The 26,814-nt window shown below is 41.0% G+C and overlaps 1 protein-coding gene across 3 annotated transcripts in view; it reads left to right on the top strand.

Moving 5' to 3' along the window:
* Window positions 1–26,814, top strand: part of plxna3 (plexin A3) — a 157,530-nt gene that overhangs the window by 43,412 nt on the left and 87,304 nt on the right. For all 3 annotated transcript variants that reach the window (XM_087833900.1, XM_087833902.1, XM_087833901.1), the window contains exon 6: window positions 1,420–1,602. In XM_087833900.1, the coding sequence (XP_087690026.1) occupies window positions 1,420–1,602 (183 nt within the window). The remainder of the gene's footprint in view (window positions 1–1,419; window positions 1,603–26,814) is intronic.

Here is a 26,814-nt window from a genome sequence, read left to right as displayed (position 1 = left end):
TCAGCTGTCCACGTCCGTGTCTGCAGAGTGTAATTGGCTCTTAACCCTACATCTAAAGCTAGCCTACGATGCCGTCTGTGCGAGCGGCCGTAGGCAGCGTGCACTTGTGTACAGTTTGTCTATGTTGCTCTGCAGTTTCACCATCAAAGCACCGACAGGCAGGTGGAATTTCTCTCCGCAAGTCGATCTTTTCTCTTCCAGTCAATGCAAACCCGGTGGCAGGCGAAGTAGATGGAAACGCAGTGCTGAGCAGGCCGCGTTGAAGTGATGCACAGCTCCATTTCTGCAGAGGTGCACAGATACCTGAGCGTAGGTTACAGCCCAGGGGTCATGTGACATAACTATGACATAGATTTAACGCAGAAGCATAAATGCACCGTGTTTCTCCCGCGGTGTTCAGAGGTGAAGTTAATGGTTGATAACATTGAGCGGTTTAACGGCGACGATGGTTTTTGTTTTGATCAAGCAGTCAAACTGTGAAATAAAAAGAAGCTGTGCTTTCTAAAGCAGCGGTCCCCAACCCCCGGGCCACGAGTCGTTCGATACCGGGCCGCGAGAGGTGAGGTGAGGCTCGGGCGTGAGATTTATGGTTTTCAGGGTTTTTCCCGTGTTGTAGTTTTGTGTTATTTTGAAAGAAATATTTACAGGTAACCATAGCGACCAGAGCGCACTAAGGGGCAAAGAGGAGGATGTTACGCTCAATGTTGTTGGTGCATTTCAGGAGGACGCTGCTAATGAAGTTACACAATTACTCAGTGAATTTGTGTTTATTATTATATTTGCAGATTTTTCTTGGTCGTATCCTTTTATTTTGCTGTATTTATCCGCGACACCTTAAAGTATTGTCTAACATTAAACCGGTCCATAGCGCAAAAAAGGTTGCGGACCGCTGGTCTAAAGTCACCGTTAGGCCTGAGCAGTCATGATTTGTGTAGACTGTGACGTCCATGTGCTCCTGCAGTCTCCTATTAAAACACTGGTGTCTGCAGCGCATTAAGAATCACGATGGGAATATAAGAAGTAAACAAAGCGATCACATCGGGTTTTGTATATAATCATTTATATTGATCTTTTAAATGACTTTTGAACATCTGACCAAAGAAAAATCTGCATTAAATTGTCCATTTAAATACCAAAACACCAAAGTGTGTGTCTGTACTTTTGTCTTCTGGACAACTCGTTCTGTACATCTCGCTCTCAAGCTGCTTTAACTTTAGTTAAGGGGCCACATGTCGCGCTATTGTCGAGAGCCGATACTGATCCCCCGCCTAATGGACTGAAGGCGGGCACCAGATCAATAACGCTGGTATTCGGTGGCTTTGGAAAGCGGCAGCTTCCTCTTATTTCTCATCTGAAGCTGAGCGACCTCGCTTCTTGTGATATTTTCTAATAATGACACCTTTTCTCTCTGGTCCACAGCCGAAGCAGATCGGAGATGATTTCTGCGGTTTGGTACTGAACCAGCCGCTCGGAGGCCTGAGGGTGATCGAGGGACAGCCGCTGTACGAGGACCGGACCGAGGGCATGGGCGCCGTGGCCGCATACACCTACGGGGAGCACACGGTGGTGTTCGTGGGAACCCGGAGTGGACAGCTGAAGAAGGTAGGAGGAAAGAACGGATGATTCGTCTACAGAGGAGGAAAAGCTGTTGTGAATATGTTTGCGCTCCTGCTTGAGTTGGGTACTCTGTGGGAAAGGAAGGAAGTCAGGGACGGGAATTAAGAGAGACAGGACAGAATGACAGGAAAGGAATAGCGGTGGACTGTTTGAGGGCTTTTGTTTCCTCTGCTGAGAGGAAAGGGCTGCATTAATGTTTTGAAATTGCTTTTGGGGCTTTGATTGCTTTCTAGAGTTTCTATTTGAGGAGGTTAGAAGGAAAGATAGAGAGACAATTGTCTTATTCATGTTTTAAATCACTTCAGGCTCTTTTAGTTCTTTGGTTTAGATGAAAGGAAGAGATTGAAGTTCACCTGTTTGATTGCAGTCCATCTTGAAACAATCAAGGTGTTTGTTCTCTATTTATAAGGGCTTTTGATAAAGTACTCAGCTTTCTTTGTCACTCGGATGGAGCCGTGTGATGATATCAGTCGTCAGTGTGACTCTCACCTGTGAATCGTTTGTTTGTTCGTTGTCGAATGTCGAACTCGGCTGTGTCGGAGGTGTTTAGCTGTGAAGCTGCAGGACTGGGAACGGTGAGTCTTCACGCTGCGTTATTACCGAGCCTCAGTTCATCGGCGCTGAAAGTAATTTCAGCTCCGGCGTAACAGTTATTGCAAAGCTCTGAAAACGGTGTGAGAGTGCATTTATACAGGAATGTCTTCAGTTTTATTCTGTTCATTTCATCAAATGTCTTTTCCGAAGCTGCCTGATGAGGCTTTAGTGCAAATGTTTATTGAGATGTGTGCGTGACTGCTTTCAGAAATGCTGTGTTTCTCTTCTCATTTGCACTCTTACTCCTGAAAACCTCACACCTGATAAATAAACTTAATACAGTAATGATTAAAAAGACAGAAACCAACAATATTTTTATGTTTGTTATCTTCTGTCTTCAAATACATCTCCAAACAATGTCAAAAAAAGAAGAAGAAGAAGAAGAAGACCTCTGCTCGGTGCAGCTACACTCACCATGTGTCTTCTTTGTTGTTCCTCTTTTCTCTCCCAAAAATAATTTGGATGCATTTTAAAGACTCATTTGGAAACATCACATACTGTCTTCCATTATCTAGTGCAGTTTGATATTTGCTCTGTTACTCATTAATAATAAGTTAGTTTGTAGCTCCAAGAAAGGATCAGTTAAATTTTTTTTAGAAATAATTAAAAATCCACCAGCAAAACATTTTTAATGGTCTGAAAGCTTTTGTGTTTTTGAGCAAAAGTAATTTTGGAGCCAGAATCAACAAAATAAAATGAGTTTTATAATCATATTTGATAGTCAGTGGTTACAGAAGAGACTGAGGCTACGTCCACACGTACCCAGGTATTTTTGAAAACGCAGATTTTTCTATGCGTTTGCACCTTTCGTCCACACGTAAACGGCGTTTTCGGTCACTGAAAACGGAGATTTTTAAAAACTCCGGCCAGGGTGGATATTTTTGAAAACTCCGTTTTTGCTAGTGATGTGCGGATTGATCCTGAAATATCGATTCCTCCGATACCAGTCATTTATGTTCTAGAATCGATTCTCACATTAAAATATTGATATTTTAGTAATTTAGGGTAAATTTGTAGTTTATCATTAACAGGAACACAGTGGAAGGAAACTATAACATTCGGATTGTCTACATTTGAAGGAACTACTTCCTCTTCCTCCTTTCATAGTCATGTGCGAAATATGGCTGTATAAATGTCTAGCAGCCCCTTGGCGTGCGCACTCACAACATAACTCATAATTGGAGTCATGTGCGAATGTATTTTACCTCCACAAACAGCTGAGATTTGGTTTGCATACATGTGGCAAAAAAGTGAGGTTTTGCTGCAACACCACTAACCTTGTCAAACACCTCAGAGTAAATCATATCACAGAATATGACGAACGTATGTTGAGGCGAACTGAAGAGGAGGAGAGGGACAGGTGCTGATAGGGTGAGACAGACGTCTCTCGCGGAGTCCTTTAGTGCTGCGTGCAGGCAACGTGTTCAGTTTTTTTATTTCTATATGATGAACTCTGCATTATTAAGTGATAAGAACAAGTAATCTTATGTCCTGTAATCATTATGACGCTATAATTTGCGATACAATAAAGTATCAGTATCGGATCAGTATCACCGATACCACCCTGAATTTTACTTGGTATCGGATCGGAAAGGAAATCAGTGGTATCGCACATCACTAGTTTTTGCATTTACGTGTGGACGAGAAAAACGGAGAAAACGCAGAAAACACAGCGTCAAAGGTGTGCGCCTTTTTTGACGTCACACTGTGCGCCACGTTATTGTTTCGGTGAAATGAATTTCTACAATACTGTTACTGTTAATTGTCTCTGCAGTGTTTAAATGCTTACATATACACACAGTTACTGTCCCTCCACACATACCACTCGGTTCTGCTTCTATGCCCCAGCTTTGTTTACTATTTCCCGCCGAGGCTTCTAGACTTCTGATTGGCCAACATTTCTGCACGGTTAGGAATATATCGCCACCTGTTGCTTTGGCATGTTCCTAGCAGCGTTTTCCTTCATTTCTGCCTTTACGTGTGGACGGGATTATTTTTTAAAACGAAAACGGAAAATCTCAGTTTTCAAAAAATCCCCGTGTACGTGTGGACGTAGCCTCAGTTTTAAGCAGAGATTTGTAACGCTGTAGAAACCTGTTGGCACGCTGCAGACTCAGGTGGCTTTGGGAGAGATGAATGTTCAAATATCGATCACGCATGAATGAAAACTCATTGTGAGTCTGAGAAAGCTTTGATGTCACGTCTTTACTGTATCTCAGATCTGAGTTCAGGTGTTGGAAAGTCTGATTTTTCACACCTCTGTAAACAACATTCACATGTATCCAGACAGATTGGTTATTCAGCCTTTAACGGGGACTCATAATAAAATAAATAACCATATTAATACCCATAGGCAACAGGTATCTGATAAATATTTCATTTCTTTTACATATTCTCTGCTGCTTATGAAACTCATCCTCGGTCACACCTCCATATGTGCCAGCCTGCTCTCTGCAGCCTGTGGCGCCGCTGTTATTATTGTTATCTGGAGCTGAAAATAAGCTGAACGCTGTTTTGATTTCATAACGCAGCAAACACAATCTGTTCATTTCCAGGGTTTTTATTCTCAGGCAGGAGAGATAAACAGCACGGAGACAGGAAGCAGGACTGATGCAGGATTAAAGCAAATGTGAGCAGTGACAGTTCAGGATGGGGCCGGTGTCTCTGCACAGATGCTCTCAGCCTTGTTGAAGTTGTAAAGTTGTCTCAGTGGTGTCGGACAACCTCACAGAAAGCTGCAGAGGCGCTCAGACTGTCTGCTGCTGTCAGAAAAATGCCCCACTTAGCTGCACAAGATGTCTGTTTTCTGTCTCCTTCAGGGCTCGGCAGTCGGTTAAAGACTCGCCGTTTCCCACAGCACAAACTCCGTCCTCTCTGGAGGATTTAAGACTTTGCTGAGCGGCAGAAAGCTTTCCTACACTCTGTGGGTGAAACTAAAAACCTAAACCAAGTAAAAAGGACAGGACAGATGTGTAAAGTGGACCGTAGGCCTGACTGCGCTCTGACATTGTTGACTCCAGTGCAAAACTTCGTCCAGTAAAGCACAAGTAGAAATAACAAGTCTCAGACTGTCTGAGAGTCAAACGAGTGCGTCTGGCATCGCTGAGCACCTTCAAAAAAAACAAATAAATGATTATCTTAGAAAAGGAAAAAAGGAAAAGATGTTCAAGAACACAAAGTTCTTTGGAGATGTTAAAGATGTTGATGTTCTAGAAGTTTGTTATGAGCAAGAACAAGAGCCTAAGGCTACGTTCACTCTGCAGGTCTTGATGCTCAATTCCGATTTTTTGATCAAATCCAATTATTTTCTCTGCTCCATCACACTACAAATAAAATGCAACAGCAAACGCGCTCTAGTGTGAACGCTCAAAGTGTCCGCATGCGCAAAAGAAGACGTCACACACAACGGCTCTGTTTAGACCCAGAGCAGCAGTATTGTTTGACTGATGGCCCTTAATATAAAGACTTGTTTCGGACTTTACGTTTCCCAATTTTGCTTTAAGTTATAAAGTTATTTTATTTACATATGGCCTAATAATGATCCTTATTGCTGTTTTAGAGGAGCGGTGCTTCAAAGGATAGCTGCAGATTTCTGTCAGAATCTGCAGATTATACAGTACAAATAAAATGTTCACGTTTCTCCAACGTTGTCTTCCCAGCAGTTTCACTGACATCTACACGGGATGGACAGAAAGCGTTCGCGATGTCTTCTCCGGCGCTGATAATTGGCGTCTGTCTTGTTTCGGTGACGTAAAAGATGGATTTAATGTGACATGACCGTTCAAACAGCAGTCGCTTTCTGAAACATCGGATATGTATCGGATTCAGGACCACATACGAAAGTGACCCAGATCGGATTTGAAAATATCGGATTTGTGCCGTTCACACTGTCACACCATGATCAGATATGGGTCGCAGAGGGTCAAAAAAATCAGATTTGATGCGCTTTCGCCTGCAGTGTGAACGTAGCCTAAGTTCTCCAGGTTCTTTTTAGGGAGTTAAAATATTTCTAGACTCTTTTAAGATACCTTTACCTTTAGGACCTTTATTCTTTTAGGACTTTGAAATGGTTAAACATGTCAAATCATCTGTGAAATGACCCGTCCTACAAAGAAATATCTTACTAGATGTTTAACAACCTGTCAAGCCACCACAATATGGTCTCTAAAAGCTTTCGTTGGTTACAGGGAAATTTATTTTAGAGGGTTTTTTTAGAGGTCCTCCTTAAGTTCTTGGGAGCCATCCAAGGACACTCTGGTAATCCTGGTAATCAGTCTGGAACTTCTAAACATTGTTTGGGGGACCTGGGAAGAGCAGCAAACTTAAGTTCTTTAGGTTCCTGTTGTTGATACGCTTTTAAAGGTCTTTCAGATGCTTAGAGTCATCATTGAAGATGTTTTAGAGGAACTTTAGGACATTTAGATAGTTTGACATCTCATCAGAGCTCATTTGATAACCCATGCGTTCAACCACCTGATGAAATCTTATTAAGGTCTTTCAAAGGTCTGGGATTTTATAAAAGGTCCTTAAGTCTCTTAAACACAATTAGTTTTATTTCAGTTTGGCTTGACGTCTACCTCAGCCAATCCCTCTGTACTTCTCATCCCTGGATGCTGTGCTGGTGCTGATGCTAGAACTCATTTTACTCATTTCCACAAAGAAACAGGACTTGTGCCAGCGATGAAGAGCTGGCATCAGTACAACACCATAAAATTGTTCCGCCCACCGTTGGAACCACTGTCAGTGGCTTGGTAGTGGTTAACTCAAGAAATTAACCAATGATGGACAGATTCAGCCCACGCATTTTCTGATTTTCTTCCCAGAAGAGAAATTATCCGACTTCTGCTAGTAATGCTATATAACAAACACTTCTCAAACCTCTCCAAACGTGGGCTGGCTCTCAAAGGCACAAAGGCAGAACTGGTTCAGAACTGGTTCAGTACTGGTTCAGTACTGGGCGTTTAGCGCCTTTTTGTAAGGTCTATTAAGGTCTTAAAGGTAGTTCCCTTTAAGCGATTTATGGGCTAGTTTGTGTGGTTGAACACTGGTGGGTCATTAGATGAGCTGGCACAGTAATTAAGGTGTATAGTATTTGTTACAGCCCCCATTTGGTGTTTTGCTAAAGTGCTAAGTCTTTAGTTATCCGTATGATTACCGTAAATCTCCTAAAGCATCTTCTCCAGAATCAGAAGGACCATTTAAACCACTACAAAGATGCTTAACATGTCCTTAGCAACAATGATGAGCACCGAAAGGAGCTGGTCTTTGTCTTCATGGACCACTAAATCCTCCAGAAGGAGCTCTGCAACGCCCTTAATGGCTTCTAGATGCACCTTAAGGCGCTTTGAAGGATCTCCACTGGATTTCCGATAGTACAGATGGACACCAAATTCAATTTAAATCAAGCAAAAAGACTTTACACGTTAGGGGACCCAACCATCTCTCCAAAAAGAAAAATATTTTGTGCAGTGCAAACACAAATATTTAAAGGACTTTCAATTTAAATTGGAGGGATTTGGATTCATCCTTTTCATGCATTTTAAAGTTAAAAATAATAAATGAATTCACCAGTAATTTTGCCCTTTTGACTTTTTGGTTGAATAAATGCAAAGCTTCTCTATACATCGTCCTCTTCACGATGGGCACATTAATCCACATCATCAGCAGTCATTAAAATTAAAAGATGCATTAAAAACCGTCTTCTGCTCCCACATTTGACCACACAATCATCTCCATTTTCCAGCCTGCCAACGATGAATTTTAATTGCCTGAACACTAAAAACGGAGGATGGGTGGTGAATGAATCCTCTTGGCGTTCACCCCGCTCACCTCTCCTCCCACACAGCTGCCGCTTTAATATTCATTCACATAGGGAGATATTTCTCTGAAAGCTGACCTCTGAGAGCGACGGATAGAGGGAGGAACCGAGGCAGAGAGGGAGGAATGGCCGGGGGTGTAGTCTGTACAGTGAACAGCTTGGTGAAAATCACTGGGTTTGGTTTTAGATGTTGGGCTCTGTGTGGCTTGGAGTTGGCGGAGAACTCTTGTTTCTATGTTTAGTGGAACTTCCTCCTCCTCCTCCTCCTCAACTCTCTGAGCTGCTGGCATCCAACAAAAGCTCTCCACTGTTTCACGCCCAACAAGACGATAAGCAATAGACCCAAATCCAGTCTGGCTGGGAGGCTTTTCCCTCGCTTTCCCTTTAAGCCTGTTAAATTCAAAGTGATTATTTTTCCCAAAAAATCTATAAGTTTATGGACTGATTTTCATTTTATGCCAGTCATTGGGTTTGACAATTTCTATTAAGATAAGTAATGGTCTTATTAGTCAGTTAATCAGCAGTTTCCCTTCATTTCAAATCTTTCATTTAACGCTCAATCGCCGCTTCCTCATTTGAAGCGGCCAATCGTTTCAAATGAGGACGGCACTTCTGTAAACATGATTTACTTACTGTAATGTGTAATGTGGGATATTTAAAGCATGTAGTATTTTTAGCATGTTGCCATGAGAACACTTCTGTTATCACATGTTTACCATTGTACCATATAGGTCATTGTTATCCTTAATGACAAACTTGTTTTACATGGAAATGCTTCCATCAGCATCTGCACCATTTTAAAATCATTTGGTACAGGTAGTGGAGTTAAACGTGTTTAACCCTTTTTGGGTTAAATCTTAGCCTGGTGCGACTCTGTGAAGCACTGTGGTTGACTATCCACTACTATAAAACCTCTAAACTTATTACAGAAGAAAGTGATACGAATGATTCATAATGTTAAATATAGAGAACATACAAATAAATTCAAAAATCTAAATTATTAAAATTAGGAGATTTAGTGAAATTACGGACACTATTAATTATGTTTAAGGCTAAAAATAATATTTTGCCCTTTAAGTTACAAAGAGTATTTTTTATTGTGTTCAGGGGAGAAGATAGCAGAAGGAAATTTTATTTTAAGCATCAGTTAGCTAGGACTACACAAAGATTAATGAGTCCAACGGTTAGAGGTATACGACTGTGGAGCTCACTTCATTATAATTTAAAGAATTGTATAAATTTACTTTGTTTTAAAAAGTGTTACATGCTTAAAACGATAACTCAATATGAAGAATGTGAATGAAATTGGAGTTCATTGAAAAAGGATCCATTATAATTTTTTGTTTTATTTATTTTAATTTTTCTCCTTGTTACTATGTGGAGCGGTATATTCTGATTGTAAATTTGTTGTTTGGGTTAGGACCGCAGATAAATGTTAATGTTAGTTTGTCCTGATTTTTGGTGTCCACTTGTAATATAAATTGGATTGTAGATAGGGGGCGGGGTTTAATAAGAATATTTTCTTCTTCCTGCTCCTTTTCACACATGTTTGTAGTGCGTTTTGATAGAAAGTGTGGTTGGTTTGTTTGATTTTTTGTACCAAGTGTGAAATAAATAAATAAATGAAATGAAATGAAGCTTTAACCTCCTAACACCCAAACTCTTCCATAGCATGCATTTTTTATTTCTCTTTGCTATTTGGGCTGATCGGGACCTGATGATGGTAAAAGTGAAAAATTGTCTTTTTTTTTTTTTTACCAGATTTTTGTTTCTGAGAAAAATTAGATCCACATATGAGGACATTTGTTTTACATTTCAATAGAACAGAGGCAGTATAACATCCTCGTATGTGGATATCAGGCCCTTGTAGAGCATAATGCTGTATTTTGGTCTAGACAACCCAAAATGTGATGTGGTTATAAATCTAACATCACATGAATTTCAGACCTTTGCTTTTTCAAATGTACGCAGTTTAAAAATAGGACAAAAAGACTTCAGGATTTTGAGCACATCTCTAGACTCGTGGAGCCATTTTTCTGATGGTCAGCAGGACGATTCTGGTTGTAGAAAGAAGTCAGATCATAAAGATTCAAAAGCTAAACAAACCACTATTTTGCGATTGACTGCTTTGCTGCTAAATGGGCACGTCGAGCCGAAACGGTTCACTTCTCCCACCGAAAGGCTGAAAGCAGCAGTAAAAAGGCCAAACGTGCTGAAGAAACGATAGTGTTGGCTCACTTTCAGAAGAAACTTTGAATCTTAATTGAGCTTTTGATGTGTGACAATCTGCAAAATTAGAGAATAAATTGCCTTATTTGCAGCTGGAGGTGTCCTATCAGCATTTTCTGATGCCTGGTTTTGTAATTACAGAGTATAATAATATAATGACTTCTGAAAGAGCCGTTTGAACCAAAGGACAAACTGTGCCGAGCTCCATTGTTCAGGTTATTTTTGTTTTTTATTTACAGCATCCGAACCAACCCCACACTAACTCACCATCATACAGTTCACTAATCTGCTGCTGGATTCCTTCTGATCAACTGGTTTCATGCCAGGACTCGTCCTTGTCTTCGTCTCCACAAAGCATTCCAGAGGTTCCCAACTGGGCTGATCTGATTGGCTGTTGCTGGGACGGGAGCTCAGACACTTGATCAGTTGAATTAAGGGTGAATTGGTAATTTGGCAAGAGACTAAAAAGAGATAAACAGACACCACAAACCTACAACTCTGTGGATGTTAGAAAAGTCGAGGTCAGTGTGATTTTAAATGTCAGAGCAGCAGCCTCCAGAACTCTTTGTTCATCTTTTATCACAACTCTGCACTTAAAATCTAATCATCTTGGACTGAAACAGATCTTTGGAGCAGATCCCAGAGGCAGACATGACCTTTCACTCATCATACTCACCAGATGGACGGACAGACAGTGAAACGCAAGCTTTAAAGCTGATTAGCGTTGATTAAAAGTTGCTTTTCTACTCATGTCTTCAAGTCGTTTGGTCTGAGTCGCAGAGTGTTTTCTGTTTGGTGGCTCTGCTAGTGGACAGAAATATTGATTCAGACAAGCACTAATTTCTATGTTGTTTTGCTGTATTTACTGGTAATTGTATAGACTTTCTGAGCACATTTCTGAATGTCAGTATAAGAGGATTTATCAGTCCTTGTAAACAGCTGCCATTACCTGGAAACTGTATCCATTTTTGTCAGTTTAAACTCAGTGTTGGGGAGGAATACATGTACCGCCGTTACGTATTTAAAATACAAAATATGAGTAACTGTATTCTGTTACAGTTACCGTTTAAAAAGGTGGTATTTAGAATACAGTTACTTTGTTGAAATAAATGGATTACACGGCGGTACTTCCCTGTTTCATATTGTGGCGGGTCAGGACTGTTTGGGTTTTGTTTGACAGCTACGTTCTGTTGTTCCAGGCGGCAGCGTTACGGTTGCCATGGTTACAGGGTGACGCTCTCTCTCTGCGTGTTTCCTGGGTGAGAGAGGCCTTTTTGTTGTTGTTGTGCTAAGCTAATAGGCAGAATGCTACAGGTATAGCTCTAAAGAATGTAGCATCATAGGCAGTGTAGTCCGTGCTGCAGGGAGAATGGACTGCCATACACGTTATGTGTCTGTGAGCGAGGGAGGGAGAAAAAGGAAAAGTACGAGCTGTCATCGAGCAAAAACGGGAGCTGGAAGCATGTAAATATAATAATAACCACTGCAGCCAAGAAGAGAGCCTGACGAGCCCAGTTGTAAGTAAGCTATTAAGACTCGACTGTACACCGTGTTCGTGTTTTCCTCTGAAACAATAAGTTCTGTTGGAGCAGCCTTTCAACGCCTCTCTCTGTCTCTGCTAGCAAAGTTGACCCAGACAACAAAGTAAAGCTAGTTTTCGGCTACGAGCCCGACACAGAACCCACCATATTAGCCAGAGGTCCCTTTACTACGGTTCGGAGCCGCGGACCTTCAGTAACAGTAATAAATCACAGCAATAGTACATTCATGTAGTTGTAAACAGCATGATAATATATTATCATAAACTAAACATGTTTTGGTGACTGAACTTAAGCAAAAAGCTAATAATGTAAATCGAGATAGCACCTTAAACCTGCATTTTTTCCTAATGGCCAGTAGGGGGCGACTTGTCTGGTTGCAAAGGTGTGATGTCACGGTTGCAACATCCATCTTTTATGTGCGTTATGTGGTTCACACACTAAGAACAAACCCAAGTCTCCTGCTTAACAGTGTTTCGACCTTCCACGTGGGTTTTTCCAGCCTCTGCCTGATTAGAATGATAATAATGAACTCATTCTTCAGCCGTTTTCACTCAGGAACACAGATCTTGGACTGCCCAAAGCTGCAAATTGAGTGTTCACCAAGAGGCGAATACAAAGGCGAGCACTCGTCCCTAAAGTGTTTTGACATGGTCAAACTGCAGCCTGCTCTCTTCAGTCTGCCAGTCTGCTCTTTCACTAAAAACTCTGGTTTAAGTCTCCGGGTCGGTCGCTGCAGCCACTTCATATCTCTCCCTAAAGAAATCGCTGCTATTATGCCACAAAATTCATAATTAAAAGGATCTATTTTCCTCACTCTTGTTATTATCTGCTTTCAAATGAAGCTGAAACTGGAAGCGATGCCTTCAATAGCCTCCGTGTTTGACTCAGTATGACAGCGTGCTGTGTGCAATATTGCATTGTCCCTTTTGGGTATTCAGTCACTGCTTAAACTGTGATGAGTTCACACTGAAATCTGATATTGGCCACATTTAAGAAATAATAATATGTACCACCAGAAGAAGAAAAACAGGTTGTGCAGTGTCCTGGAGAGGGAACTAAAAGAGCCTCACACAGGCAAAGAAAAGCATTCAAAGCATGAAAGTGTTGCATTCATGGAAGAAAAGAATGCATCTAGCAGTATAACAGACAGTTATGGTGAAGGGATGGTTTTCCCTAAAATGTCAAACTGTTGCTTTAGATTAAATTAGCAGGGAGTAATAATTAGTTTCTGCAGTGCTGACCACAGAGCGTCTGTCAGCCCTCCTGATGCTTTTCCACTGAGACTCTGCGCTATGACAGAAGGGAAAACAAGTTGTAACTCAAACTCTGTTGACTTTATCTCTGCCTGTCAGACTCTTTTATCCTCCTCCTTCTTCTTTTTGTCCAACTCTCTGCTGTCCAGCAGTTTGTCATCGTTTCCGTCTCTAAATCCTTTGTTTGCCACATTTTCTTCCATCTTTCTAAAGATTACGTTCCTGGCTGTCGCCATCAGACTGCTGGTCAGAGATGTAAAAAGATGATGTAAAAAGTAATCGGATAACGCGTTACTGTAATCCGATTACTTTTTTCAAGTAACGAGTAAAGTAAGGGATTACTATCGCAAAAACGGTAATTAGATTACCGTTACTTTCCCGTAGGAACGCTGCGTTACTGCGTTACTAAAACCGTGATTTTTCTGCGAGAATGTCTCATGACAGTGACGTAAGCGAGTGCGACGTTCGTGACAACAGCTGTGTGCAGATCAACAATGGATCATATATCGAGTGCAGACAGAGTATGAGCGTGCAGCGTTTAAAGCGTGGAAGTACTGACCTTACTTTGAGTTTGATTCCATAAAAAGTGACAAAAACATTAGTGTCCGTTGTGCGTGGGAAGAAAACTTCTTTTTACAGAGAAAAAACCCCTAAACTTCCGAGCAAGCACCGAGTAGCTACGACGTAATGGGAAACTCACAGAGAAACTGCCGTATCCTTCCACTGACCGCTGCACACCTGCACCAGGGTAAACCTCCGCCTACCCCACTCCTGCTTTACAGGTGAAAATAGAGCAACAGGACCGCTAGTCTTTGACTTTATTTATTTTCTGCTGTGTTTTACTTGCATCTATTTGAAAGAGTGAGTGTTAACACAAAAAATATTTTATTTTATGAGCTGGAATGTGCAGAAAATAGGTTTAAATATTAAACAAATTTCTTCCAGTCAGAGAATGTTGCAGATAATTAAATGTTTGCTTGATGCATAAAGTTAAAAGATTAAAACTAATAAAACAAGTTTTAAAAAGAGACTTTTCCATTTGATTACATTTTGTATGATGATTATGCAGAAAAAGTAGAATTGGGCTGAAAGATCTATCACTTTATCACCTATTCAGGTTGTAAATCGTGTTTTTAAAAAGTAACTAAGTAACTAAGCAATTAATTACTTTTGAAAATAAGTAATCAGTAAAGTAACGGGATTACTTTTTTGGGGAAGTAATCAGTAATTAGTTACTGATTACTTTTTTCAAGTAACTTGACCAACACTGCTGCTGGTGCTTTCATTTCATTTCTAAAGCAGCAAAATGTTTCTTAAATATTTTGCTGTGTCATTAAGCTGTAAATAACATCCAGCATTAACGGTGCTTTATGCGCGCCTGCCGTGCCACATGCACTAATGTACCCCAACACTATCGCTGGTGCCGGCTCATGAACTGTGTGCTGATGAGAAGCTGGGATGGTTCCTCTGTTCCGAAGCTCGGTGAACACAGAATCCGTGATTTCCACGAGGAATTTCATATCTTGTTTGGTCAGAGTGGCGTTCTCCGCTTTGCCTCAGTCCATAAATGAGCTCGAGCCCAGAGAAGGCAGATGTGCTCCTGAGCGGTGATTTCATGTCTGTTTTTGATGCAGTGCCTGAGAGTTTCTGAGAGCCTGAACATCACAGCCGCACAAAATGCTTTTCAGCCTCGTCTGTCCTGCACGGCTTTGGCCCGTATTAAAACTGAAGATAATAAAATCCTAAAATAGCCGAGAATGTTCATTTTCTCCAAACCTGCTGAAGTGTCCACACGTCTTTACTCCTGAAAGCCTCTCTGGGATATTTATGTTACTAATTAGCCTAATTAATTACAAAATGTTCCACCAGGCGCCTTTTTGATTCTGTCTAAACCTTCGAAGCATGTTGTTGCCATCAGATTTAAAGTTGTGACTGTCTTCTTTTTATTTACAGTTTACACGTCAGCTAGTAGCTGATAGCCTGTATAGAGTACGTAGCTCTGGGATGATGTAGTGCTGGCTATTTTTGGGTATAAAAGCCTGTTATCTACTAGCAGAAGCTCCCACATCCCCTTCGTCTCGCTTTCTCAGCGTGATCATCAACGTCATCTGATGTTTCTTCTTCTTCTTTGTGTTGACAACTTTCAAAATCCTCCAATGTGACAGTTTCTTATCTTTGTCTTTGCAAGATATGAAGCTCACAGGTGATCGTGGGACAAGAGAGGGAACATGCATAAGGCAGCACTCCCGAGACTCAGTCTTACCTCAGTCTAAACCTTAGTGAGCTGGCTTTGGCAGCCAGGCTCATCCTTAAAACCGTTGGTTATCGGTTACATCCAAATCAGTTGTTTTGACCAAATGTGGGGTCGTTAATGAGGTTTTCAGTGGATTTATTAAACATTTCTTTTGCTCTGCGTTTGTGCTGGTTTTTCTGTTTAGTCTTGACTATAAGCACCTGTCTGATTGTCACAAGACATAATTGATAATCAACTGCAGCTTTTCTTTTAACAAATACGAGAAAACGCCCATATTTGAAGATTTCTTTGTCTCTGAAGAACCGGTTTGCTGCTTTCTTTGTTCATCGCTGTGAGCTGATGATTTGTTTTATGAGCTTTTGAACTTTTTTGGCAGAGGAGATGATGCGTAGTCTGTAAAACAATCGCTGCAATCAATGATAATCATCAGTTAGAAGCATAACTCTAACCCTGACTGTTGTGCAGGTTGATTTTCTTTCCTTTTTTTCCCCGTAGAAGCCAGTGGCTGCCTGGAGGAAGCGAAATCAGAGTATGAGGCTGTAAATGTTGGATTCGGAGCTGGTATTTAAAAGCTGAACTCATCCGATTCCGGCAGGTTTTACTGTGAAGCTTCCAATGAGGTGTCAGGCTGCCAGCGACAGTCAGAGCTGATGTGATTATGTTGTTAGAGAAGGCCGACTGGGCCCGAGTCCCAGCAACACAATCAGCCTGCTGCCGGCCTCGATGGAAAAACACTGAAGCAAAAAAGATACCACCTTAACCAGTCCCAGGAAATACCACCTTAATCTGAAGTACTCGGTGGGACTGGATTATTTTTGTTTTTTTTAAGCAAATCATCTTCTCAGAATTTCAGATATTCAGGTCGCGTTTAACAGTTTAACCCCTCTGAGCAGCGCTTCCCCCGGGTGTTTAGGAATAAGATATTTATCATCTATTATTAATTACAATTTAATTACTGAGTCAGATATCTGGTGTGATTCTTTATCAAACTTGTGATTGATGCGTCATCAGACAATCAGAGTAGAAAAAGAGGCTTTGATGTGTGAAAGCTTCACTGCCGAGATTGATGCTTTTATTTTGAAATACACAATGCTAGAAAAACATTTCTGATGCATCCAGATATGATTCCAGAAAACTGGACGATTTGGAAAAACTTCTTGTTTTCCCATTGCTCCCACTTTGTAGATGCCCTCCTCTTGAAATCGTCAACATGTCAAAGAAACAAATATGCACTCGTTACCTGTACCAGCCCTCATTTCCCTCACAGACCGTTACATGGATCCATTAATGCAGTGTTTATTTTTCACAGTGTTTTTTTGTTTTAAACACATTATTGGACTGGTTTCAAACACTCTTGTCCTTATTTTTGACCCAAAAAGACGTGAAAATAGGGCCCGGGTTTAAAAATACACCACCGTGTACGCTTTTAAAGTCCTGCTGATTAGTCCTGTTAGCTGCATTCGGCTAAGACTTCATTGTCACTGCAGGGAGTTTGGCTACCAGCTGGGTCTTAATTGCACAGGTTAAAGGTGCCTCTGTTTAAGCTGTCAGTCTGTGCACACCTGTGTCAGGGAGGCTTTTTAGACTTCCTAGCAAAATCATTTTTTATAAATGGCCTCTTGTAAGCTTCCTGACATTGATTCTTTGGGTTATTTTTACCCCATTTCCTATTCAGAACCTCTTTATGTTCTCATGCAAAACAAAATGCAGCATAAATAATGGAGCCAGTGTGAGTCTCTGTTCAGAGAAACTCACTTGGCTCATTTGGTTTGCTTTATAAGAGCCATTCGGCTTTAATGCAAAGTTGCTTGTGAGGACTCTTTGTTTTTTAAAGCTCTTCCTCTCCCCAAACAAGCTGCTGCACATGAAAGCATTTTGATGGACTTGTGTAAACTTATGCATTTCCAACCTGGGAAGCTTTTTACCCTGATGCACAGGAAGATTTATGTGAATTTCATCAGGTGCTCAGAGTGGAAACCCACTGAATTAAGTTTCTGGATTATCCACTGAAATCCTCTTGGTTCTGCAGAGTCTGCTGTCATCCTGCCCAGCTGCTCACTGGGCAGCAGCACTGTGGCTGCACCGCTTATGTCCCCGTTTTTTCTTTTTTTAAACCTCTCTCTAAGAATCTGAAGCAGGGTGGAGCTGCAGGGTAAGAAAAAGGTTTGTGCAGCAGTGGTTTTTATCTCGATTTAGCTCCATATGAACACACGCTGGGGCTTCAGGTTTCAGGTCAACGTCCACTTCCTGTCAGGTCCACGTTTGGATTCAGACCACCACAGTCGGAACTGGTTTTAACTCCTTTCTAATGCAGTGTTTTAGAGACTGCATTAAATGCTGGGTGTTGGCTGAACAAAAACCATGAACCATTTAAGTGAAAACCATAAACGGAAATTCATTTAGCCTGACATGTTATTACTTAGTGGAATATAACGAAGTAAGAACGCATTAAAATGTAACAAAATATTAGTATTTTTTCCCTCTGATGGAAAAATATTTTTTTGACCTAAATGCCAAAAACATACCTCGTGCGAATAAGGAGAAAGGTCTTTGACGTATTTGAAAATATATCAGTATTGCTTAAAAAGTTGATTAAGCATTCAGTCTAAACCTTGCACAGTATGAGTCAGTGCTGACGGTGCGGGTGTAGCAGGAGACGGTCCATTCATGTTCACTCCTGGAAACGCTGTAAACAAGTTTGCTTTAGACAAAGGTGCTCTCTGCCTGGTGCATATATGAAGACAGTGGGCAGGAATGTCTGGACCGTAATCATATTTTACTCCTATGGTTGACCTTTTAATCCGCTGCTGCAGACCTCCACTGCATCTATCTTTAGATTAGCCATAATTCCCTCTGAAGGGACATCTACACAGGAAGAGACCGGCAGTGATGTGGTGACCAGAGACCATTGATTCTCAATAAAATTCAGCAATTTGTATTATTGAGTTAAACCTCAGATGGCTGCACAGGTAACAGGAGTGACGGGCAAAGTGGATCTTCAGTTTCATTTCCAGGGGAGAGGTTTCACCAGCGCACCTCCAAAGAGAGGAAAACAATTTGAAGTAAACTGAGTGACGGATGAAAGTTAAACACACAGAGGGGCAGTTTGGTGCTGTGAGGGTGTATCAGTAAGTTTAGATTGATGCTGATGCAAACACACGTTGTCCTCGTATCGGTTTGTCTTTCTTGTTTATTTTATGGATTTATTTGTAGTTGCAGGTTGATGTACCTCAGTGGGTATTTGTTGTTGCACCGTGAACAGACACAGCTTCTTCTTCACCTTTGTTTGAGCAAACATATTGGAAGCCTTTTTGTAACCATATGTTTATGCAATTTAATTTGGTTTGCATCATTTTTCTTTATTTCTTTAAAGTTATTTAAGTTTATGAACTCTCCTGCCAGAATATACAAAGTTCTCTCTGTAAAAGGAAAAAAGTTAGACTTTCAAAAGGCAAATCATGAATGAACTAAATATAAAATACCAAGAGGTGAGTGAGTGGAACCAGTTGGGCAAACCGTGTTCAACGTCGCAGCAAAGACGAGTGCAGTGGGCGCAGTACCAGCAAAACATAACAACACCCCCTCAGTGCAAGCAGGAGGGGGAGTTGTAGTAGTGGCTGGCAGCCTATCGGCGTATCAGCTAATCTGACAGACAATTGGCTCAGAGAGAGTGATGTCATCAAAGAGTGAGGCGACAGGAAGCTAAAGGGTTGTCCCGGGAGAAAGGGTGTGTGTGTGTGTGTGCATACGTCTACCTTTAGGAGAACCGGTGTGATGATCATATTTGGTGTTTACAGGTTCAGGACCTGAGAATGCACTGTAGCAACGAGGGACCTCAAATATATAGAAGCACAAGTTTGTGTGTGTGCGTGTGTGTGTCTGTGTGTGTGTGTGTGTGTGTGTCTGTGTGTGTGTGTCTGTGTGTGTTGTCAGCAGCTCTCTTTGTTCTGGTTCCAAAACAAACAGGCCTGAGGGGAGAGAGGAGACACGCTGCACTGACCGCACCTCCCAACGCGCACACACACACACACACAAACGCGCACACACACACACACACACAGACACACAGACACACACACACACATAAACGCAAACTTCTTGAACTTCGGTGGAATTTAATCAGAATATGAGGAGAATTTATTTCCGGAGGTTGAAGTTGTCATAAAGAGGCTGTTGTTGTGCTGAAGGACGAGCTCTAAAGCGGGTCTGTGACGTAAGGCCAGGATCTGTTTTGACAAAGACGCACACTGTTCATGACATAGAACACAATAACAATCATTTACATTTCTAACCATTTCAGTCAACGACTCTCTAAAGTGGGGCTAATTAGCTTTGCTTCATTTAACCAACACAAAACAAACGCACGGATGTAAAAGGCTGCAAACCGGACAAACTCTCAGACTGTTCTCGTCATGTGATCATTATTTTATGATCGATTTTCTCAGTTCTGAAAAAACAGCTACGTTTTTATTCCAGAGCAACTTAAAAGGTCGTCACGAGCATAGGCGGCGTATAAAAACTGATATAACTACTGTGATGTCACACACTGGCTTCTTGATGTTTTGGATACTTAAAATATTTTTACGTCACTCAACAAAAACTGAACCACCAGCACGAGAAGAGTGTTCGTCATTTAAGTACAGAGATTTAGAGAAGCTGTTGGGCTTCACATGATGGCCTGACACTTTACTGACACTCCTTTAATTTGTCACTCTTTTTGTACACGTGTCTGCTTATTTTGTCTTCAGATTTACATGTAAGGTTGATTTGAGAGCTCTGCTCTCCTGTAAAAACAGTTGGAACCTGTCTGTCATCTGTCTGTTTCATACTGAATCAACAAAATGAGCGAATGGACCAAATTCAATTTAGATCTTTAATCTCTCTGATTTATGTGAGCAGGAAGTACGACTCGTTTGTGTTCTAATCTTGATGAGCTTGCAGTAAATACATTGGGGTGCTGTCACTGCCAGATTTAATGTAATGAATATGAGTTGTGAACATCATTAAAAGTTTTTTCCTTACAGTATTTTTCACGAGTAAATAGAAGAATAATTTTTCTTTTCCCCAGTTTTGATCGGCGCTGTAGAGAAACCCGATGATTCATGCATTTCTGGGATTTTAAACGCACTGATGGAGGACTTCAGTGTTCGGTTCAGTCTGATCATCAGGCTGATGCGCCTTATAATGCAGTTAGAAGTCAGACAGAGGAGGTGGATGGCTGGACATGTCTCAATTCAATCCAATTTCATTTAGATGGAGCCAAATCATAACATAAGTCATCTCAGGGCACTTGATAGAAAAACCCATCAGTTCCACTCTAGGCAGCACTTGGCGACAGTAGACAGGAAAAAAACTTCTGACTGAACGAGACTCGAGAGGACGGCCGTCTGCCTCAACCAGCTAAAGTAAGTGGAGAGTAGAAAGGCTCAAGACTGTTATTATATTTACTATTATAAGATCCTTAATGTAAAGGTAGACTGAGATCAGGAGAGACTGGTGTGCAGGAACATATACAGCAATACAGAAAGATAATGCACGGTTTCTTAGTATTTGAAGCTCGGTCCATTCGAAGAAAAGTGTTTACACAGCTTTTCAGGGTTCACTGAGAGTTGGTGTTTGAATATCATGTGACCAGACATTATAAGTACTGTATTTAAGTGTAACAAAGGAGCAGGGGCAACTTTTGAAGAATACTCTCATAAATAAACTGGTCGGGTCTGTTTAAAGAGGACCATCCCGCATTTTCATAAAAGATGCAATTGCGATAAACAGAATCAAGAGTGTGGACTGAGAAGCATGCATATAAACAATATCACCGTAATCAAGCACACATGAAATTGTAGACTGTGCTGTGATGTTATGATTGGTAAGAGAAGCATGATTTGTTTCTGTCTTCGGTTTGAAGAGTCCAGCGTTAAAGTCCCAACTTTCTGTAACAATAAACAGTTTTCATTTTATGGCTATGGAGTGTTTGAATGTGGCCATGAAGGCTGGATACTGGATACTTTTAGGTGTTTTGCATGTTTTTATATAAGAATCGTATCTTAAGGGGTGGTTATGTGTATATAGGGTGTGGAGAATATAAGAGGTCCGGTGATTGATCCCTGTGGAACACCTTTACTAATAGCAAGGGGGCTTCACCTAAAACATGTGGACATTGTGTACGTTTAACATGAAATCAAATGCATTGCAAATTTGAATGGCAGATTAATATTGTTATATATAATATATAATAACTGTTATTCTGCTTTTACTGTGGCCTTTTAAGTAAAATGGTATTTATATTAAAGACGTCCACAAGGCATTTCTCACTAGCCAAAACCTTTACTCCAAATAGCTGTAATTTAGTTCCAACCAGGAGGTCTTGGTCTGTTCTAGTGTGTAAGGACACTCATTTAACTCAAAATTAGAATTTTCCAGATGTCCAGAACGGGTCAAAATTTTAAAATATAGTATATTTAATGTACTATAACTATTATAATACATTTTATATTATATTTAATATTAGAAGTTTGTAAAAATGTAATCATAGAGGTCTGACGTGGGAGGTATAACCTGTCAAAAACATTTGAATTTAGTTTACTTGAATAATTTTTAACATTTCCAATACTTATTTGCCAGATTTTTACTTTACATGTCCAAATAGTTACTGCAACAAAACCCCTAAAACAAAAATAACTACGAAGAAACAAATCTAAAGGAAGTCACCATGGTGCTAATAGTTGTTGAATGTATATGTGATGAAAAATATCATCTAATTCTATTTCTGGCATTCAGTAAAAACTGTATGCATGAGTTGAGACATTGGATTCTTCAGTTTTTATTCCTGTAATGTCACGAGCCTCACAAGCACCAGTCGAACGCTCCAGTAATATGGGGGACCCACTAGCTGAGTGCTTAGGGTGCATACCACATGGGAGCAAATGCCATCAGCATTGAGTTTCCAGCTCAATTCCCAGCCGGCTGGACCTCTTGCTGCCTGTCATTCCCCAGTTGTATTTATCTGCACTACCTGTCTGTCCCTGCTGCACCTACCTAATAAAGGCGAAATGCCCCGGGCCAACGAGAAGAAAAAGAAAATCTGCGGAAAATTAAATGAAATTATCTTGAACCGTAATTATAGCTGGTCATATTATAATTTTGACCATTCAAATTGCAGTTTTTGTCAGAAATATAATTACTGACACTCTACGAAACCTATTAAATGTTTTAAATAAGCCTGCTTTTACGCCTCCTGCTGGTCTGCACCCTCGTGTCAAACAATACAAATTATAAAATATTGTGTGTGGTTTTTTTTTAAGTCTTCTCCTCCCTGCAGATTCAAACTGACAGACTGAAAGCCTTTTCTCTCTTAAAAAGAACACACCCTCGTCCTCCTCCTCTTCCTCTTTTCCATTAGCACAAAGTGAATTAGCGGAGATGAGTCAGCCAATCAGCTGTGGCATTCAGAGGGAACGGAGCCATTATTGGCTAATGAGACGACGGGGAATTAAAGCTTTTATTCTAATAACAGTAATGTCTGTTTGTAACTGAGCCGCCTGCACCTGCTTCTCTCTTCTTCCAAGCATCATTTTCTGCTTTTTCTTTTCTGTTTTTTCTCCTTCTCGCAGCAGCGACCGGGGAATAGATCCTCACTGCCAGAGAGGGAAAATAATCTGTTGATTTAGATTCATATAGATGATTATTATTAGGAGATGACTGCACCTGTTTCTCTCTTTTGCTGCAGAGCAGAAATCTGGAGTCGAACCAACCCTCAGTCAGTTTTGGTGCAAGTGAAGTGCTGTTTGGTTTCACTGTTGAAGAGATCAGAGCTCCTTCCCCAACTGAGACCTGATTATTGATTATCTTTGGTTCTGCAAGGCTGGTGCACCTGTGCATCTCACCTGCGTTTTTTCACCTTCATCTGCAAAAATGTATCCAAGAAGAAGTAGATTCAGCTGTAAAATGATGGAAATTGCAGTGCAGCCATCTTATTTGACTAAAAAAATTGACAAATATTTGAGTAACATTGGCCACTCATATATCAGGTAGAAATTTCCTTTATCATTTACGCTAGCTTTCCAAATGAGTCTATACAGGCTGATTTCCATAGACATTAACTTAGCCAATGGCGAGCCTGCAGGAGAATCAATCCAGGAGGTGATTGGATGATTTGGAAAAACACTCAGCTCTCATGTCGATTCTGCCTCCAGTCGCGTCTGACCTTGTTGGATATCATCAGGACTGTTTGAGGGTTTTCTTCCTCTCTGGATGTATCTTGGAAATTGAACTGAACTCTGTGGTTAATTATCACTTTGGGCTCCTGGCCAATCGCATCACTCTCTCAGCAGAGTGAGGCCATTGATTGGTTAGGTGTTGTAAGAAGGAATTAAAGTGTGCATTTGCCAACATAAACAGTTTATATTGCTACAGTGCTGGAGACACACAAGTTCGAGTCTATGTAAAGCCACACACAGTTGTTCTTCTATGTTAGTGGGGTTCTGGCTGCCGTAACAATAATAATGTGTAACCAGGATTATAACAAGCCTGACAGTCAGATTGTAACCTGAACCCCAAATTCGAGTCTGAAACCTCAAACGGTGTCATCGCTGCGTCTCGAACTTGAGCCAGTACCCAGACAGATTCATGCACAAGTGCACAAACACACAAATTTGCCAATAAGTGAAACTTCATGGTTGGATATTAACTGAGGTTGATTGGTGTGTGATTGCAGGAGGGAGCTTCACACCTGAGCTCCGCACACACACAAACACACACCCCTCTCTCCATATGCAGCGGGTGAAACGAATACTGAACACGTCACAAATTCTCAAAGTAAATATATTTCTAAAGGTCCTGTTGACATGAAATTATCTCCAGATGTCTGTAACGATCCATCCAATCCACACACGCAAAGAAATCAAACCATAGATGTCCGTAAATAAATTAACTTCTGTGTGATAATGAGGAATGACACAGGGAAAAGCAGATCATCATACTAAAGGTTGTTCCAGGATCAACATTGCAAGTGACCAATCAGAATGTTGTGATGTCATACTTTTGCGACTTCGGGAAAAACCGGCGTAAAACAAAAAACTGTACTTAAGGTGCGAGAAACCGCCTTTGTCCGCCGATCAACGGACCCTAACCCTGACCCTTTAATAAACGCTAAGCAGAATTGATATTGTCCTTGCAACATTGGAATTTCATAAATGCACGAATGGGTTGGTGCGCAAAAGAATAACGTCACAATAATGTGATTGGTCACTTGCAATGTTGAACCTGGAACAACATTTTCATGATGATCTGGGAACAACACCAACACGACGATATCAGATCATCCCAGGGAAAAAGTATTGAACACATGAAGGAAGGGAGCAAAAAGTCTGAACAGCTGAAATCAGTAATTAGAAAACAATCCTGGATCTTAGTGCAAATTAAATCAGCTGGTTCAGTCCCAACGGATGGCCTATAAAAGGGTGTCTCAAGAGCTTTGCAGCTTTATTGTTTCAAGACACACTCGGGTTATTGGTTAGCCACAGCCACAGCCTGTATCCATGCTCACCACTCAAGACATTGCTGAAGAACAAGCACGCTGAAGCGCGTTTAAATGTTGCCGATCACCCGTAGAACACTAGGAGACAATAGTCTGGTCAGATGAGACGAACATTGAACTCTTTGGATGCCACGATGCAGCATTTGGAGTTCAGAGGGCTGCATATCACCCCCATATGAGCATAGAAAGAAACTCCCTCAGACAGGCTCGGAAGAAAATCTCGGCCCTGTTCTTACTGATTTAAGGACCAGCTGGTGTTTTTGTTTTTATTGGCCATAAATTAGATTAGAGACAATTGGCAGTTGCTGTGGCAACCGAGAAATCATCCCTAAACTTCTCCCTCTGCCTCTTTTCTTTGGTAGCAGACATCCAGTCAGTAGGCATCCTGGATACATTTGATAACTTGGGATGAGCCTGTACACGGCACCAAAGCAGGTTTTTTAGGTTTTGTCAAGATAGTAAAGACAAAGAAAGCTCGGCTATGTCAGACTGTGACTATGTCTGTGTATCAACAGAGCTGAATGCAGTATTGCCCTTCACTAACCCCAGGAATGCACTGGACGTGGGTCTGGTCCAAACAGCGTGTTCCCTAGAGATCAAGATTACAAAAGATCATAATATGAATCTAAAATAATATATGAAATAACTTTATTTAGCTTCAGGTACAATATTCAGCTTCTTTCAGGTGAGATCAGAGTTTTTATACATATAAAAGACAAAGTTTGAAGAAATACAATATCTAAACTCTAAACTGAAAACAGGAAATCTAAAGAACTAACAAATTCAAGTTAACTTAAGATGTTGCAACAGGATGCCTGAGTTTCAGTGCAGTCAGCTGTGGTCATGTTAAAGCTGCTGGCGTCAGGATGAGTGCCGTTTTTAATGCAAATGCAAATAATCGTCCTCACTTTGAGTTTCAGTTTGAACTTGAGCCTCCTCTGGACAACAGCCACTCTTCACTCATGCTGCTTTCCTTGTGCAAATAAACAAGAAAAGTCCAAATAAACAGACACATATTTTGGAGCGGGAGGACGTTTAGCTGCGGTGCAATCACTTTTTTTTTAATCCATCTCTCCTTTCATGTGTAGCTGTGCTGCCATCGTGTCTCAAAAACACCTAAAAATTATTTAAAATTATAAATAACACACCCTCTCCTCCATTATTCATAGAGACCTTTAAAGACAACATTACCAGAGAAAAACGGGCCAAGAAAAGCGTGTCGAAACCAGCTCCGTTTTCCAATGAGCCTATTACCGTGCAGATAACTATCCCTGGATTACTAGGATACTAGGAAACGTGATTTTTCTCAGGCAAGTCGACCCTTTTATTCTGGTTTGTAGTCACAGAGCTACTGCATGACCACCACCACCTGCCCACCCTCTCTCTAATAGGCTCTAAATGGATCAAGGAAAACAGGCCAAGTCTGAAGCCTGGGCTCAGATTTATGTCTCCGCCTGGACGAGCTGCAGCTGTCAGAGGCCGGCCAGACACTCATAAATCGCCTCCTTCGCCTCAGGTTGTGTTTTTGTGCTAATGTGCAGTTGTTTGTCTGTTTATGTACCCCATATTTGTGTGTGTGTGTGCGTGTGTGTGGACTTTATCCAGAATCCGATGTGCTTTGGTTTCCATAGAGGTGTAGCTCATCTGTCATGTGCGAGTTCTGCGATAGAGGAGGGCGGAGTTTGGCGAGCACGAATCAACGATGTGTTAAAACATCAACTTACAGCATGAACCGTCTCAGAGTGCTTCCAGATGTTCAAGTTAAAAGCAGATGTACGATCCACTTCTGTGATGAAGTTTAAACCTGCTGTCACTTGTTAAGTCTTTGGCTTTCGGCTGTTTTATACACTTATATAATTAGTTATATAACTTCTGTCACGGTAATTGCAAGTTTAAATCTTTCCACTGTTGGAAAATGTAATTTTTTTCTTTTAATATCTGAAAGGAGCTGTAGTTTCAGACGTTTCCACAGA

This window comes from Neolamprologus brichardi, chromosome 20 (assembly GCF_056152115.1).
Source record: "Neolamprologus brichardi isolate AB-2024 chromosome 20, ASM5615211v1, whole genome shotgun sequence".
NCBI lineage: Eukaryota > Metazoa > Chordata > Actinopteri > Cichliformes > Cichlidae > Neolamprologus > Neolamprologus brichardi.
This window is presented reverse-complemented; position numbering and strand designations above follow the sequence as displayed.